Genomic DNA, 17,982 nt, shown 5'->3' with positions numbered 1-17,982 from the left:
GCTGGCAAGGGGGAAAAAACACGTGGACGCCTCGCTGTCTCTCCCCTCTGTCCATCCACCAGATGTAACCACAGTTGAAGATTCGGCAGCCAGCAGTAGAGCAGCGTCTTTACGTCTTACGCGTCGGCGCTCCTGCAGTACACTATATCCCACCGTAATCATAATCGCAGCCCACTAGTAGATCGCGCCACCACCCGTTATTGCGCGTCGTACTCCTTGAACTGGCATACACCCGCAACCCATTCATTTGTTCTCCAACACCCGAAAGGAACAAGCACCCTTGGCTTGCTTGGATACTTTGGCACATCGAGATAGCCCGCATGCTTCTCTAAAATAAAGGACGACACAACCTTTCATCATGGCGGGCTTAGGCGAGTCTGCCACTACTGGCAACCCCTCACCGACAACACCCGCCACCGCCGCGACGGCCGCCGATACAGAGGGGGGCCAGATGCCACCAAACGGCACCCATGTACCAGATGCAACTGCACAACAACAATCTTCCGCTGCTGCCATGACGAGCGACAAGCCCGACGTTGACGATTTCGGCCTGCCCATCCGACGATACGTGCCACCGCCACCGCCACCACCCGAGGAGACCGATCAGCCTACCGACTCTCAATCCGAAGCGACACAGTCCAAAGACCACAAGAAGGCGGACGGGCTTCCAGAGGCGGGTTCCGGAGAGATCAAGAAAGCAGATGGCCAAGTCGTCGAGTCAGAAAGTGACGAGGACGACTTCAGGGATGCGCAATCCGACCAGCCGGCCACTGCCGCAGCCTCCGGTGTCAACTCGAACACCCCGTCAACTCCTGTGACTTCGAACTTGGACAAGGACGAAATCAAGGACAAGCACGTAGCAAGTGCGGACAGTGGTGACATTGTAGATAAGAATGTAAACACAAACAGCAAAAAGAAGGAAGAGGCCGAGGACCAAACGCAGGATGTGCTTACGGCCAAGTCCAATGCCGAGAAGCCGTCAACGATAGAAGCCCCTGGCACGGAAAAGGACGGAATCAAAGACAAGGCCGTCGTAATAAACGGCGATGCGAATCAGACAAATGCAAAGGACGCACAGGAGACGGCATCTGCTGCCAAGCCCAATGAACAGCGGCCCGAGTCTCCAGCGAAGCTAGTCGATAAGGCAGACGAGCCCGAACCGAAGGCAGCAGAACCAACGTCTCCAACAAAATCTCGCCATGAAAGAGACACGAGCAACGCTAGCAATGTGGTCATGTCGGAATTCTCCCACCAGCAGCTTACGTCGGATAAGAAGGAAGAGGACGATGGCGGCGATGGCGACTGGCAAACTATGCCAGCATATGCACCGTACGACATCTACGACGATGATAATAGGCTAGTCGCAAAGGAGTATGCTCAAGAGGAGGATGAAACATATGCCTACGGCGGGCTCGGAGGGGCAGGGAAGGGCTACACCCGGGTAATCATGGACGACGACGCCGAATCAGCGACGAGCATGGATGAGAACACACAATACCTCTTCAAAGAAGTAAAGGGCACAAGCATGACCGAAGACGACGCCGAGGCACGTGATGCCGTCTCCCAAATGCAGGCGACCAAGGACCTGCTCACCGAGGGGCAGAGAGTCGGTTACGTGGGACTCGTGAGGCTGGAGATTCACAATATGGTCAAGGAAGCCGAGAGCGTCGAGCACACCAGGCAGACAAAGAAAGAGGTCAACATGTCTGCCGAAGCAACCAAGATGTGGGGCCAGAAGATGATGGTCCGTCTGTATTCCCACATGGACATCAGCTCCGCGGAGCAGATCATGGTCGAGCAATTGAGCGATCACGGTGTCATGCCCGCCGACCTGACGCCGGTTCTGATGGCGAACGCACGGGTCAAAAACCCCATGGCGGAATCATCGCGTAGCTCGCTTGCTCTGACGTCGCCCAAAACCCTGCCGCCCCCTTCACCAGCCCTTTCCCAAGATGAGAAGGCCGCCGAGGCACCGCCGCCGTACGAAACTCACCAGGGCGAAGAGCTGCCTCCTGTTCAAACGCCTGCCCAGCTGGCCACGACTGAAAAAATCGACATTGATTTGCGGTGGACGGTGCTGTGCGATCTCTTTCTCCTGTTGATTGCCGACTCCGTGTATGACTGTCGTTCAAGAATTCTTCTGGAGCGGGTCGGAAAGAGTCTCCAGATTGATTGGTTGGAAGTCCGGAAATTTGAAAAGAAGGTGACGGATGCGTTGGAAATGCAGCAGGCAGCCGAGAAAGAGAATTGGAACGAGGACGAGCATATGGAGCACAGAAGGAAGCAAGCTCTCAGGAAACGATACATGATGATGGGTCTGGCTACAGTCGGTGGTGGACTGGTCATTGGTCTGTCGGCAGGTTTACTTGCGCCGGTTATCGGCGCCGGCTTGGCGGCCGGATTCACTACCATTGGAGTGACCGGAACGTCAACCTTCCTCGGAGGAGTCGGCGGGGCCGCCATTATTACATCCAGCGCGGCGGCTTCTGGTGGCGTTATTGGCGTTCGAGCCGCGAACAGACGAACGGGAGCCGTCAAGACGTTTGAGTACCGCCCGTTACATAACAACAAGCGAGTCCATCTAGTTGTAACAGTGGCCGGGTGGATGACAGGTAAGGTCGATGACGTGCGGCTGCCTTTCAGCACCGTGGATCCCATTATGGGCGACCTCTACTCCGTCTATTGGGAACCAGAAATGTTGAGGAGTATGGGTGACACCATCAACATCCTTGCCACCGAGGTCAGTCAACCCACACCCCCCCTGTTCCCAGTGCTTCAGCTCCGTCTAACGTGTGCTAGGCTCTTACACAAGGTCTCCAACAAGTTCTTGCCAGCACAATTCTGACCAGTTTGATGGCCGCCCTGTCATTGCCAGTCGTCTTGACCAAGCTGGCATACTTAATCGACAACCCATGGAGCGTCTCACAGGATCGAGCTTGGGCTGCGGGTCTGATTCTGGCGGACTCTTTGATCGACAGAAACTTGGGAACACGCCCAGTGACACTTGTTGGGTATTCGCTTGGGTCGCGAGTGATCTACTCCTGCCTTTTGGAGTTGGCTAGAAAGGGGGCTTACGGCCTCGTCCAGAACGTCTACATGTTCGGGTCGCCCCTCATCATCAAGAAGGACGAATTCTTACGTGCACGGACCGTCGTTCCCGGAAGATTCGTCAACGGATACAGCAGCAACGACTGGATCCTGGCCTACCTCTTCAGGCTGACGGGCGGTGGCCCTCGAAAGGTGGCTGGCCTGGCACCCATTGAGGACCTTCCGTGGATTGAAAACTTTGACGTGACAGAGTTCGTCAAGGGTCACATGGAGTACCGGAAAGCCATGCCTCGTCTCCTTCGAGAGTGCGGGTGGCTTGTGGAGAGCGATGAATTCAGCGAAATCGAAGACCCGGATCCCGAGAATCACCAAGAGCGCCAGCGTGAACTCATCAACGAGATCGAAGAGGCACGCAAAGAGCTCGAAAAGGAGGGACAGAAGAAGAAGAGCAGATTCTCCATCTTTGGGCGCGGAAAGAAAACAGACAAGGAGAAGTGGGAAATCTATGAAGACTCGGCAAAGGATGGGAGCAAGGCCACTCCTGCCAGGACCGAAGATAAGGAGGGCAACAATCACGGCGTGCTGTTCGACGTGGAAGCGATTCGTGCCGAGCTGGCAAGGGAGAAGAACACATCACAGGAGGACCCCGAAGAGTTCCAGGTGAGGGAGCTTCAATCCACCCTCCCGCCGATGAAGCTCGACCTGAATTCGTCGACCTCGTCACTGAATCCGCGGGACAGCCTGCGTGAAACTAAGAGCGCGTATGCGGTTCCGGGTCGGGCGTCGTACGAAACGTCGGGTTCGTATTCTTACACGCCAGAGCGAACACCTACATTTCAATCGAGCCAGACCTTTTCGACGACGCAGAGGGCGGTATCGCCGTATCACGCGGCGCCGTCCCCGCTCGACGAGGAGATCGAGATGACGTTCGACACCTCGTTCCATGACCCGGCGCCCGCGCCACGACCTCCGCCTAAAGATGACCTCCCGGTTCGGCCGGAGATGAGGTCGGCGCAGACGGTGCCAAGTATCGCGCCTGCGAACCCGTGGGCGGATTCCGAGGATGATGACTTTGGCAAGGAGAAGGAGATCTCGATGACTTTTGCATAGTAGGGGACGTCACAGCATGGCTTGGCTTCAGTGCCCAAGCGTGCAAGCCCCCCTCGACGAGGCGTATGACTTTTGGAGCGAAAGATTACGACAGTGCGGCCTCGACCTGCGAGGGTCGTTGCTGCCTTATGTGCGAGCACGCGAAGCGTGCAACCGCACCGCCTGTTCTGTATGACTGGTATATTCTTTTGGGTCCAGCGTTGGGTTATATTACAGACTGTAGAACATTCGCGTACATAATCCGTCCACGATGACGTGGAAGTAATACAATTACACGGAGACTCTTGTCCCGACCTAAGCTTTGGGGTCCATGGCGACGTGGACTTTGGCGGCATTACGTGTGCCTGCAACCAAGAATCGGAAGCTGCCCTTGACATGTGTGATGGGCGCCTAGACAATTCCAATCTCCATATGCAACCCTTGGGGGGGCTTGCTCTGATTGTGGGTTCTATTATCCATTTATGACGCCTTACATCCGGGTCCTCTGCTGCAAGTCCCTCTCAGACGAAAATGCCATTGGGCCAGTTTCCTTGTTGGTGGGATTGTTGGAAGTTGAATAGAGCCCAGGATTCCTGCGTTTCGAGATTGCTCCGCCAGTGGAGGGAAGGAACACAGCGAGGCCAATGATTGAATGGCCCGGGCATTTACCGCGCCGTGATCACGCAGGCACCGAGTTGCTGCGACGCGCGAGCGAGACGCGCGCCGTTGGAAGCGAGGGCTCCGTGAGAGCGAGTCGCCCGGGTAGGTGGGGGTGCAAGCGGGAGTTGGAAGAGAGAGGGGGGAGCTAGAGTGAGTGAGAGAGTTCGTTTGGTTGGACATGGACATGGTCGAGGGGTCACATTGGGAGCAGGCAGAGCCGCGCCGGGGAGGGGGGAGGGAGGAAGGGGGGTAGATTTGATCGGCAGGCAGCAGAGGCAAGGGATGCAACACAACGAACGGTGAGGGATTGGGAATAAGACTGGGGCCCGATGGGGCGGGAAGGACTGGGTTCGTCTCTTCTGCCAGAGACGAAGTTTGTCAATTACTCCCCATGCGAGTGAGTTTTCATCCATGCTCGTTGGGTTTCGGCTTTCCTCTCATCTGATGTCAAGGAGAGGCGAAAAAGACACAAAAGGCGGTTCGCTTCTCCGCTGAACAGCGTTCGGGTTCCGGCGGAGCCTCGACGACCGTGCGAGACGAACGTCGAAGCTTACTTCCACCAGCGCCCGCTGTATACTTCGTTCCCTGTCACCATCAGCTGTCTGTTTGATGAGTTGTGCGACGGACAATCCACCTCGATCATCCAGCCAGGGAGGATCCCGAGATCCATTCGGGTCCCATGGGCCAGTTTGGGACACAACAGAGCAGACAGCCCAAACATCAGACGCAGAAACAAAAGTAAAAGAGCGGCGGCCAGGGAGAGCAAGGAAGGGCTGGGGCCGGCATAGGAGTGGTGTCGAGGTGGGCATCGCCCCCGTGCGACTGCAGCCCCAGCATCAGCCGCAGCGGCACTAGCGGCGCTACGCTAGACCGTTGGCGGTACTAGCAGGGGTCTCTTCTTCCCTCTCTCTGCAAGCCTGCAGGGGGCGTAGGCTTTGTCGAGGGTTCAATTAATAGAACCGCCCGCGCCGCGTTCCATTGGATGGCCTGTTGCTGACGATGGGGCTGGGGGCGATAGTGTGGCATGAGGTGTCCGCTTTTGTCCAGCCTTACGCCTGTCCACTCGCTGACACCATCTGTGGTCTTGGAATGGGTGCTTGGTGTTTCCAGTGCTTCTCGTAGTTGACCTTGACAAGAAGGCACAAATCGGGCGTGGAGGGCGAATAGGGGGAGGCAGAATAACGGCATCATGGGTTAATGAAGAAGAAGGTAGACGACGGCATGATCAGTGCCTCGATGCTGGCTGGTTCCTGGGTAGACAGACGTTAGCTCTGGGCTTCGTCCCCCTCCCCTCCCCGCCTCCCCACTACGGTGCGTTACGCGAATGAGCAAGACAACTGGGAGGCGAAGCAGGCTGGCGATTGCGCTTGTGTTGCTGCTGTGGTGTAACGGGGGTCTGTCGATCCTGGTAATACGGTACTTTGACGAGGCACCAGAATAACTTTTCTAGACTAGCAGGCTGGTTCTCAAGGGATTGATGAAAGGGCCTTGGGATTCGCAACCCTGGGCTGGGATGCCTGCTGGGTGGGTGATGATGACACGGTGGGGGGATCATCTCCGTCAGAACACCAAAAAAGAAAAGAAAAAAGATTATCAGGTAAGCGGCATTGCTTTCCTACTACTGCCTGCTGTCAGGATATAGCACACTTGGTTTGGCGGAACGATCATTCCAGTGGCCATTGCAGGTGCTCGAGAACGAGAGAAACAAAAATTGAAATGAGATGAGAAGGCTGCTCAATCCGTCTTCGTTGCTCTCTTGCCCAGATGCAACTGTATTGTTGGTGAAGGCCACCTTGGCATAAGGGCGACGAGGAACGGTTTCGACACCAGCCTCAGTCTTCAACAAAGCCTTCGAGGGCTAAACTCATCGAGGGAATCGGCAGCGCCTCGCTCTTTTGGTTAAATAATAGGTAGAATGGGTTGAGGGGGCGGACCGGGAAAGAACAAATAACCTAGAAAGGAGGAAACGGAACCGGCATTGAAGACTGAACAGCGACCTGCGAGATCCTTCCTCCCACATTTCTTTGCGCGGCGCAGCCTTGGCGCGTGGCTTGCTGCAGCTGGCGTAGCGCAGATCCATGGTGAAAGCAGCCAACACCCAACCGGGCGTCTCCAGCTGAACGTCTCACACCACCACGCGCGCGCCCAGTCAGCCAGGGCCGGCCAGCGAGAGTCCATCACCGGCCCCCGGCCCAACCAACAAGAAGACGCCCAAGGGTCTAACACACCCCTGTCCCACGACTTTTCTTGCGTGGTGTCTCTGGCTCTCGCATTCCTCCCCCGTCTTACAAGCGTTGGTGGCTTCCTCATTCTTTCCTTCATCCCAGCCCGCAGCCCGCTTCTACTCCCTCCATTCTTCCTCTCATTTCTTCACTTTGCTCGGCTTCACCATACCTCTTGATTTCGGTTGCGACGGATACGCTTGTTGGTTTCGGCGAAGAAAGAAAAGGGCATTGGACTTCACGATAGTGGAGGGCAGGGCTCCGCCGGTTTACACGACGACGACAGTGGACACACAAGACGAACACACCGAGCGTTGCGATTCAGGTCATTAGGAGACCATCACAGCTCAAAGCCATGCCATCATACTCACAGGACATGCTCTACAATGAAGGCGAGGCCGGCAACGCCGATTTCGATGGCGACTCTCAAGCTCATCCTTTTTTGACAACAATACCGGACGTAACGAGAGCCACGACTCCGAGCACGGAAAAGAAAGTCCAGTTCAACTACGCCACCCTAAGTACGATTAATAATGACCGTATCATTGTGCTCGAAAATTCCACACGCACTGTTACCTGGACTGCAGCCGACTCCGTCGAGGTCCGAAATGCTACTTGGCTTGGTTGGGACCGATCTAATAGTAACAACCCTGATGATCTCCAGGAGATCAGTACCACCGAAGAAGAAAAAACTCCCGGGTCAAACGGATCAAACGGACCAAATAGTGAGTGGTATCTGTCCTTGACTGGAGGTGGTCGTGGGAACTGGCCACTTCACTCCTTGCTTCTCAATACTAACGCCTCGATGTAGTGGTTCTTGGCGATGGCGGTCTCATTTTGTCACTCAGCGAACTGAAAACCAGCCACAGATTGTCAGCATACGCAAACTACAGCATGTACATCAGGCTCGGTTGGAAATTAGGAAGCGCAACAGGCGTGACTACCAGCGGCGTCTTTACTGTCCTCGACTTTCCCATAGGCCCCCAACAATATGTAGACGCGGTCGGCGTAATCCAAACCCTGACATTCAATGTCACCAATATCGACGGTCAGGAAACCCCCGACGGCGGCGCAACGTCAACTCAGAACCCCACATCCACCGCGGCCACCCCCGGTCCCACTTCCAGTGGTTCCTCGGTAATATCGCCAGGGACCGGCAGTGCGTCGACAACGACGACGAAGAGTCTCGGTGCTGGTCCAATCGCTGGTATCGTCGTCGGCGCGGTGCTCGGCGTTGCGCTCATCGCATTCCTGCTGTGGTTCTTTCTCGGCCGCCGCCGCCGCCGCGCGGACCACGTCTCAGACGGCGCCTACGCTTCCGGGCACAGCCCCCATGACTACCTCGCCGACAAGGAGACCCACGCCCGTGTCACCGAGTCGCCGCATACTCCGTATTCGGACGACGGACAGCAGCTGCAGCATCTGCAGCAACAGCAACCTTTCCAAGAAGCCGCCATACCCGCCTCCGCCGTCAGCACCACCGCAGAACACCACCCCTTCGCGCCGTATAGCGAGGAGCACACAGCAGCCGTATCGCGGTCGGTGGAGGACGTGACGAGAACCGGCACGCATTCATCGGCCCCGAACGTCAACTCCAATGTCTCCCACCTGATTGAGGATGGCATGACGGCAGACGAGATCCGGCGGTTGGAGGAGGAGGAGCAGGCGCTGGACGCGGCGATTGAGCAGGCCGGCCAGGGGCAGGGACAGGGACAGCGTCGACAGTAGTGACTGGCACCCTTTTTCGTAACCCCCCTCCCACCCACCAGACAAAATGCGAGTTCTTGTTGCATAATATTTATTTATTTTCCCTGACGGGATAACATTGTAGTGGATGGTGTTATTTGTTGGAATGGCGTCTTTTTTTTTTTTCCCTTTCTTTCATGGGCTGGCTGTTCCGGTACTTTTTTTTTGTACTGTTCGTTCGTTTCCGACGTAGTGAGCATAGAGAGGACTGGAGAGGTTTGCTCGACGGTTTAATACCCATGCCGCACGAAGGGGGAGAAAGCGTAGTCAAGGCCATAGTACACGATGAATATGATTCTCTGGATGAGGCGGGGCGGAGTTGAGAGGGGTGGTGGTGAGGTGGCGAGGTGGTGGTTTATAAAAGCAAAAGTCAAACAGGCCAGTTGCCCTATGTTGCTGCTTGCGAAAGCCCTGCTCGAACTGCTCGCACAGTCGGCGGCGAGAGTCCTTTGTAGGTGAAGAACCCCTGGTGAAAAACATATTGCCCTCTCAAACGCAACCCGACTTGAAGCCATCGCCAAAGCCGGGCGTCGCTCACACGAATCAACACTCCCGCCCAAGCTGGCCAAGCCATGACCGTCTGCCAAATAATATGTGACGATGTAATAAAAAAGGCAAATCATTGATACTTCCGGGTCATGCTTACATGTCTAGTATACAGCTGGGTATAGCATATAGAACACCGATCGACCGGCCTCGCGGCGAACGGTCGCGCTCGTTTTTGTGTTGTTTTCTCTCTCGTTTCTCTCCCCCCCACTTTTGCATGCATCATCCTGCGTTGCGACTTTTGCAGTAACGACAAAAAGATCCCCCGTCTTGGTACAGAGACAGCCGCACGCAACCCCGCCACCTGCCCAGGCAGGCATCCGTTGGATTTGCCAGCCAGTACTAGAGCAATAGTTTCCCCGACCACTTTAACCACGGCTGAACAGCCGTCCCACCATGTTGCTCGCGAGGCTTCCGGCCAAACCGCCAGAATACAGGGCACTTCCAGCCATGTTGGACGCGTGGCTGAACTTGTCGCACCTCGAAAAGGCCATTGCGTTCATGATAGTCAGGACCAGGGCGATAACTGCGATATTCAGATGTCAGTATACAGCTTGGTCTCTTGCATGGCATCCGGTCCTTTCTCGTCGCAACAGTAAAGGGCAGGTTTAAAAAGAAAAAGAAACGAAAAGGAAAACATCTGGTGTAAGGGATAGTTGAGAGCAGTTGAGAAACTTACCAACAAGCGGCAGCCACAGGAATTGCAGCCTCACGAGCGCAAATATGGCGAGCAGAAGCCACAGAATCGGCTGGACGTAGAGCGCGAGCCAGAAGAAGCGACTGTCGGTTGGGTTGACCGTCTTAGTGCCCGGCTCGCTGCTCTCGAAGACCCACTGGGAGTCGCCCGTCTGCACGTCCACCTCGTTCCACCACCGCAGTCCCACGAGTCTACGGCCGGCAATGTTCTTGAGATAGTAGAAGTCGGCCGCGAGAAGGAGAATGGTGATGATGAAGATCATGATCCTATAAGTCATAAAACGTTAGCGTCGATCAGTGATGGCAGTGGGGGCAACGCCGTGAGCGCGACAGCTATACGGCAGACGATGATTCGTTCGTTTGCGTGCAGGGCAAGTTTAGTTCAGGTGTTGTTGGCTTGTTCTGGCTCGAAAAGGGAGGGCATTGAGAGTATGCGACAACGTACATGCTTCTGATGATCCACAGACCGAGGAAGTACACGAGAACACTTGCTATCCCCCCGCAACATGTCAGCCCACATCTTTGACAATACGATTCGTAGGTCCAGGGTCGACTAACATATCCGAAATGAAAGGAAGGTCAGGAGAGTGATGGGATGCGAGCTCAATCGCCAGCTCAAAGAGCCAGGCGCCTCTTGCTGCTGCTGCGAGGAATCCATCTCGGGCGAGACGTTTGAATTAACGAACGTCACGATTGTTCCTTTTGTCGAACCTTATTTCGTTTGGAACCGATGGGATAGATGCGATCAGGGACTTGGGTTCGTCTTCGTTGTGCGCATGTCGTGGCCCTCGTAGGGTTCTGGTGCAGTCAGGACGAGAGGGATGCCTGTTAGAAAAGGGCCAGACACTATCTAATACGGTACAGCTGTCGTAATGCGCGGGCCGCAGCCGTGGATTCAGCTGTCTACCCGCACCCACCCCAGTTGAAGCTACGGTAAGCTGTTCGGCGGGTGGAGGCTGAATTGTTCCGCCAGGGGCCGTTGAAGCACGAGACCCGCTCATCCTGATACCAGGGTCCAGAAGCGGTCAGCAGTGGCAGAAACTGTTGCTATCCAGGAGCTTGCATTACATCATCAGGAGTCCCCTGCTTCGCTGACACGGTTCCCAAATAGCCGACTTGTGTTAACCGCTTTCTCCGATCTCCAGTTACCGAGCGCCGTCCTTAAAGTGACTGCAAACTGCCGGCGCTGGATGGTTAAGTAGTTGCGGTTGTATGTGTCTGCTCATGTCAATGAAAATTACGTTGGCAGCTTTGATTCGTTTCTCTTCAACCAACTTCCAATCGATTCAAAGTGATAGACTACTATAAGACAAGCCCAGTGGTGTATTTGCAGTTGAAGACATATCCATCATGGCGGCAAGGTCCTCTTCAATCGTCCGCCGGGCGCTCCTTTATGGTGAATACAGCCCTCAAAAATCACCCACCCTCGGTCTCAACTAACATTCCGCCAGTGCCCTCATCGTCGGAAAAGATGCTCACCAAGTCATTGGGTCTCAAGTCCGACAACGTGACATATGACCTGGAGGACTCGGTAACAACGTCGTTGAAGTCGCAAGCCCGCGGTCAACTTCGGTCGTTCCTTTCGAATCAAACCTCGCGGCCGCCTTCCATTTCCGAACTAGCTGTACGAATCAACGCGGTGGAAACCCGATTTGCCTTGGACGATCTAACTTCTCTCGGTTCGCTCCCCAACGTCGACGCTGTCGTCGTACCCAAGGTCAACTCCGCCGCCGACCTGACGTACGTAACCGATGTTTTGCGACATGTAGCCCCTGAGAGGCACACTACCTCGTCCAAAAATCCCATCAAAATCATTGCCTTGATTGAGTCCGCTCAAGCCGTCATGAATCTTTCGGAAATCTGCAAAGCTTCGCCATACCTCAGCGGCTTAGTCTTCGCCGCCGAAGATTTCGCTCTGGATCTATCTCTTACAAGAACGCCATCTCTAACGGAATTTCTGTATGCACGATCTGCCATTGTAACTGCTGCAAAGGCTGCTGGTTTGCCCAGCGCGATAGACCTTGTCTGCACCTCCTTCAAGGGGGATGAAGGACTGAAGCGGTTAGAAGAAGAGTCTCTTGGAGGTAAGTCTATGGGGTTTAACGGGAAGCAATGCATTCATCCTAGCCAGGTGGCGCTTGTTCAGAAGTTGTTCGCCCCTGGCGAAAAGGAACTGGAGTGGGCTGTGCGTGTTGCAATTGCGGACGAGAAAGCCAGCAAAGCGGGCCGTGGGGCCTGGACGCTTGATGGCAAGATGATCGATGCGCCGGTAACAGGGAAAGCCAACGCAATCATTGCTAAGGCAGAGAGATGCGACATTGATGTCGCCAGTCTTCGGGCGAAATGGAAGGACCAGCAGCCTGAGTAAGCTGTGTCATTAGTAAAAGTAGTTCGGCCGCCAAAATGCATGCATCTCTTCCTGTTCATGTTGGGTTGCCTGATTAACTGGCTGGTGTTGCCAAGGATGATGGTAGTTACGATCGGGTTGCACGTAAGACTCTGCATCTGGATGTTGCTCCACTCTCGCACCGATTGCACCGGCGTTTTCGAGATGGTACCAACCTGGTACCTCCGGGTATCGACTGATTGCAGTGGCTTCGGTTCTTGGGGTATGTTGCCAGTCGTAACACCTAGGGGCCGTTTCGAGATGATCTGCGTTTCGCCGGAGGGTTATGTCGCCATCATATATGAAGTCCTGGTTCTGGTTGCCCCGTGTGTCTTGATCAGCTCGTGTGATGAAGTCCATCGTGCTTTTTAAAGACTGGAATCGAGATGCAGAGGATCGTGATGTCGAACCATGTCCTTGAGCGTTAAGGTCATAGTATAGTCTTTTCGGTTGATAGCCATCCGATAATAACTGTGGCACAGCACGTGGAAATGGCATTGATTCTGCGCTGTGGCGGCTAGTCTCAGTGCGAAACTGGTTAGTCGGGTCACTTTCTGTGACATTAACACTGGGAAAGGCAGAACGGCAATGCGTTGCGCTGTCTTGTGCCAAAAGGTCGCTGGAGGGAGTACTTAAATTTCCCTCGTTGGAATTCCATCGAGATATGGAAGTTGTAGCGGGGTCTGGCCTTCCTGTCTGTCTGTTTCTCAACTTGTCTGCCATCTCCTCCAGGCGTTCAAAGGTCGATGTCGCCTCAGTGCTTGGCTGGTAAACTTCAGCAGTGGCTGCATGTGCCTCGAAATCCTTGCTCGTTGAATAAGTGACCACGTCGGTCTTATGTGCTCTCGTTGATCTTTCTTGGGTGATGCTCGGAGATGTTTGAGTGGAAATCTGTTTGTATTGTGGTCCCAGATATGTTTGCGCCGCAATATCCGCCCTGGTCGCTGAAGTGTCTTTAACATGGCTTAAGCCAGCTTCACACTCTGCCTGTATGCCTCTTCCAATCTTGTTATTTGCCGCAGTTTGTATCGACAAATCGTGACTTCCAGCTACGAGCAATGGCGGTAGAGGGTTGCTGACAGCCATGACGCCTTTGTCTTGATACCGAACGATTGTCGGCCTTTCCACCTGGACTATAGGTGGGTTTCTGTCTAGTTCATTGCTCTTGCAATTTTGGTTTCTTGACAAGGCTTGTATCTGGCGACACAAATTAGCCCGGAGTAGATCGGCCTCCGACTTACAATCCTTTCCAAGTATTCCAGTGCCATTGAAAACACCTGTCTCTCTGAGGGCCTCTCTAACCGGCTCCGGGGTGCTGCTGGGGTGCCTAGTATCAGTTCTATCTGGCAAAAGAGTCTGACGATTGTTGCTTGTGGACCACGTTGTATAGCTCGTAGCCCTGCTGCGGCTTGGCCGAAGTCGCCGGATCGACTCGTTGACTTCCTTATCTTGAGGCATTTGTTGTTGGTTGCTTCTCTCTCTTTTCTCTTCTGTCGAGTTTCTTGTGTGTCGTCTTTGGCCTTCACACCATTCTTTGCGATCGTCTGAACCGAATCCTTTCTTTATCTCCCAGTATTTATTGTCTTCATGAAGTTGTCCATGCGCAGTAGCCGCAATCTGTTCTTCTGGTGTCTCCTTAAGGTCGAAGAAGGCCGACATCTCTGCCAACTCTTTCTCCCGCCGCTGTTGTTCCTTTATCTGTGAACGTTGGTGCTGTTGTCGCGAGCGCTGACGAAGTGGGAGATACTCGAAGGAAGACATAGAGTTATAGGCTAGTTCTTGAACTAGTGTTTGTTAGAAAACTCCGCGTTTGTAGTCTTGAGAGAACAACACACCTGGTTTTGGCGACGAAATGCGACCATTCTGGAAAATCCCAGGTGTGAGGCTGGGCTGTAGCTGGAACGAAGTTAACCGTGATCACATGTACAGGCTGGGCTTGCCTACTGTCAGCCTGCCATTGAGAATGGCTTCGGAATGGAAGTTATCCATGACCTTCCGGCTAGAAGAATGCATCTTCTTCGGTGGGTTTCCTTGGTGCTCGGGTTTCTCCTCACGAGTTCTCGATTGTCTCTTTCTGGACTGTTTTTTCGATTCGGACCGAGCTTCTCTTGTCTTGCGTCTCGCGCGCTTGTCGAATCTAGGCGATAATGTTTCTGTGGGCATAAAGAAGCCACTCGATTCTGCTTCCTGAGCTGATGAATGTCTAGTTGATTCTAGTGGAGTGTGTCCATCTGATGCTAGAGGCGGCCATGCTGAATTCTTTGCTGCGTCTGATATGATAGAGCTGTCTCGCGATCGAGTACGTTTGTGACCTTGCCGAGGTGTGTCTTGTATCGGAAGACCGTATGGCCGCCATCCCGGACCGCGACTAATCGCAAAATCATAGCTCTGATGCTTTTGGTCTACAGGTTCTGGTGGAATTACATCCCTGCGACTGACGTTGACAAGCCAGTCCTGTATGATTCCAGCACTTCCACTTGCATACTCCGGCATACCGCCACTGGGCAACCGATCCTTCGGTTTCGTAGGGGAATACAAACGCCTACTATCTGTATCCCCATGATGCTGAAAGTCTGGTATTCTGTGTCTCGGTATGGTGTTCTCGGGCTGACTGCGATAGTGGCCATGGCGGACATTGCTGCGAGGTGTGCCGCGACTGTAATGGTGCTTTGCAAGGCGGTGTTCCATTGCATGGTGTGCTTCAGCTCCTTCGAGCCAATCGCAAAACTAAAGTTTCTATACTTGGGCTGTGCTCCAAACATACGTAGCCAGTCCGATGGCGGGCAGGTCTAGGCAAGGCTGTGCGGTATGGACAAGATGCCGGCCTCTGGGACTTCGTACCAGTGAGATCTTTGCGTGGGAGGAACCACAGTCGTTGGTGTATGATGGGCACTAAAGCCGAGGAAGATCATCCACGTCCTGAAGAAAACTTGTTCTGTGACGGCATCGTCACTTTCCCATCAACGGATGTTTTGCTGCCGCTTTCAATCGCCGCTTTCTGCCAGTATTGTACCCTTAAACACAGAAGGAGCTCATCACTAGGAGGCAAGATGGACCCGACTTCAACTGAACGTTTGGTTGCTGTTCCTACCAAGACTGGAAGAGCCCCTTTCCAAGGCAAGCGCTAAACCCGCGGCGCAATCGTAGCTAGTACGACTCAATATATCACGCCTATCAGTCGACGTTCTTCAGAATTGCGAGACGCCCCGTACCATTTCGCCATCAATATCATCAATGCCCGTGGTATATGAATTCTGCGGAATGCAAGCGCCTTCATCTCAAGTGATTTTTTGCTTTGGAAGCCAATTCTGTGGAACACCTTTTCAAAAGCCGACGAAGCTTTTCGACACTTTCCTCGATAATAGTTCTGACTTTTTGACAGCTGTTTGGCTACCGGTATGATGGCTTGAATATAAGAGCCCCCACAGTACCGCGAAAATAGCGCAGGGTCATGGCATCCCTGCTGTTGTTCGGAGACAGAAGGAAGATTCCATCCCTCTCTGGCCAAATTCAAGGTAGGCTGTGTGGAGGGCAGCCTGCCCAAACTAACCCACGGTCAGCCACTGCCAATGCCACTTGTCTGAAAGCCAAGGAAAGGTATGATGATGTATTATCTCGCTGAGTCGTTGCGCACACATTCGGCCCAGAAATTGGCACTACTTATTCAAGGAATACCGTGGCATTTGCACCGCAAACTGTAACTTGGAAAGTATTATGAAGACACATCCTGGATTGGAGACGCATGGCTGAGGTTCCCGCCCGTCTTGTGAAAGGGCTCTTTGGGCATCTCGGCAACCATACCCGATTGTTGTGACCTAAGGTTTTGGCACCGACCGCATATGACATACATTGGGAGGCGCACTTGATATGTGGTCGACAAACCCCAGGTCACGACTGTATCAGAATGCCAAGACAATGACATGGCCCCCGGTGGTGACGGAACACGTCTTGTGTCATACCCGGCCGAATTCTATTGATAGCTCGTCTTGGGCATGGGGAAACGCATCGGCTTTGCCCTGCTGTGACGGGCGCTCGACGGCTGTGGATGCGGTCCTATGCGGGCTTGCTTTGCCAATGACCATTAACAACCCCAAATCCCAAGCGTCCATTTACTGCTCAACCTGGTCGACCAACAGCTTCTCGCAACGTCGACTTGGACGCGATTTGGGCATAATATAACCAACTTCCCACTGCCCGAGACAGATGCAGACATGCGCGGTTCAGTATCGTTGTCTCCGATATCGTGGCACAACGAAGCCTGGTTTCAATCACGGCCTTGATAGGTTGAACAGTTCGCGGTCAACTGTGACCACCCGATGGTATCTTGAAGGTGCCTAAAATCCGGACCAAGCGCGGCTGAGAGGCTACTGGCACTCGAGATCAGCCCAATAGATATGCTGCAGGGTCGCAACGTCCGTGACAACGCACGTGGCTGCAGAAGCTCCCCCAGGCAGCATGTTTAATCATTGCAAGCAAGCTTTGGACATGTGCCGGCAACGACGTCGCCCAACCTCTTTGCTTTTGCGGGCAAAACTTTGGATGTGGATCTGCGAAGAAGGCGCAGCAGGTTTCATCTTTCGTCCCGTCAAGACCTGGTAATTATAGACGGTACCTGACAGTTTCGAATGTCACTGGGATCTCGACCAGCAGAACCACCAAGCTCCTTCATACCGCCGCCGCCGGCCCTGCAGCAAGCAGGAGGACGAGATGCGTCAACTATATGACTGGCGAAGCCAAGAAAACCACCAAGGCCGCAACCAAGCGGTGTGAAGACAATGCCGGGGAATGGGGCCATCTCCAAACCATGGTATTTCCGGCTGGATCGCGGCCACGTGCATTAGGTTTCTTGCTGGCGGCATTCCGGACCAAGTTGCCCCTCCATCGCTGAACTAGAGGCCCATAGTCGTTGGCCCATGCGACATATCATGGCTGGTATACTTCCAAGGGTAGGGAGGTCCCAGGTCCCACTACCTTAGTCCCTGGTGATGGGTGCCCCAGCCGTCCACCACGTTGCGTCGCATTTTCGGGTCAAGATTGGAGTATTTTCAGTTGACGCGCCGCTCGGTCCTGCCAGGGCCAATGTTCGGAGCTTGAGGGCGGCGGCGAAAAAAAAACAACCCAATAAAAAAACAGATCAGGTTGCTGTCTACGAGAAAATGTGGTCAGCCACTCGGCGGGCATGGAATTGGGCCTCGGGATTCTGTGGCCGACGTCAGGTCGCACACGCGGACAATCATCGGGGGCATAAGGTATCAGATGTACCGAGTTTCCTGAGGGGTTGTTTGTGCGCCGTGCGCAGCAGCTTGGGGGAGGGGCACTAATCGCCAAACCAAGTTGACGATACGACAGATGGGTTGTGGCCATCCACGGCTCCACTGGATCGACCATCTCCACTGGCAAGGAGGAGGACATGGACATTGTCAAGGTGACTTCACAGCTTCACCCACATCGCAAAAGCTGGTCAGTGCCAACCAGGAGTGGAGGTTCGAGTGGGCGGTATGGAGCGTTTTGCGCGCCAAAAGAGGCTGCTTACCCGACTTCTCGTTACCTAGCTGCCGATCGAGAAGGACCCCCAAGACGGAATGCCTC

At 54.1% G+C, this 17,982-nt stretch overlaps 4 protein-coding genes across 4 annotated transcripts; 3 read left to right on the top strand and 1 right to left on the bottom strand.

Moving 5' to 3' along the window:
* Window positions 1-358: 358 nt before the first annotated feature.
* EsH8_VI_000618 (TMCO4 family protein) lies at window positions 359-4,158 on the top strand (the record flags this gene model as incomplete). The annotated part of the gene is made up of 2 exons (XM_083271871.1): window positions 359-2,740; window positions 2,800-4,158. The coding sequence occupies 2 exons, from the start codon at window positions 359-361 to the stop codon at window positions 4,156-4,158; spliced, it is 3,741 nt and encodes a 1,246-aa protein (XP_083127045.1).
* Window positions 4,159-7,374: 3,216 nt separating this feature from the next.
* Window positions 7,375-8,747, top strand: EsH8_VI_000617 (uncharacterized protein; the record flags this gene model as incomplete). The annotated part of the gene is made up of 2 exons (XM_083271870.1): window positions 7,375-7,744; window positions 7,831-8,747. 2 exons carry the CDS (start codon window positions 7,375-7,377, stop codon window positions 8,745-8,747), a joined length of 1,287 nt encoding a protein of 428 aa, XP_083127044.1.
* A 932-nt stretch (window positions 8,748-9,679) lies between these two features.
* Window positions 9,680-10,665, bottom strand: EsH8_VI_000616 (DUF846 domain-containing protein; the record flags this gene model as incomplete). The annotated part of the gene is made up of 4 exons (XM_083271869.1): window positions 9,680-9,837; window positions 9,991-10,274; window positions 10,453-10,498; window positions 10,566-10,665. The coding sequence occupies 4 exons, from the start codon at window positions 10,663-10,665 to the stop codon at window positions 9,680-9,682; spliced, it is 588 nt and encodes a 195-aa protein (XP_083127043.1).
* Window positions 10,666-11,357: 692 nt separating this feature from the next.
* Window positions 11,358-12,375, top strand: EsH8_VI_000615 (Pyruvate/Phosphoenolpyruvate kinase-like domain-containing protein; the record flags this gene model as incomplete). Its single annotated transcript, XM_083271868.1, has 2 exons — window positions 11,358-11,403; window positions 11,459-12,375. 2 exons carry the CDS (start codon window positions 11,358-11,360, stop codon window positions 12,373-12,375), a joined length of 963 nt encoding a protein of 320 aa, XP_083127042.1.
* Between the last annotated feature and the right edge of the window lie 5,607 nt (window positions 12,376-17,982).

This window comes from Colletotrichum jinshuiense, chromosome 6 (assembly GCF_051148585.1).
Source record: "Colletotrichum jinshuiense chromosome 6, complete sequence".
In the NCBI taxonomy this organism is placed as follows: Eukaryota; Fungi; Ascomycota; class Sordariomycetes; order Glomerellales; family Glomerellaceae; genus Colletotrichum; species Colletotrichum jinshuiense.
The sequence above is the reverse complement of the archived record's forward strand: the minus strand, read 5'-3'. Positions and strand labels throughout refer to the sequence as shown.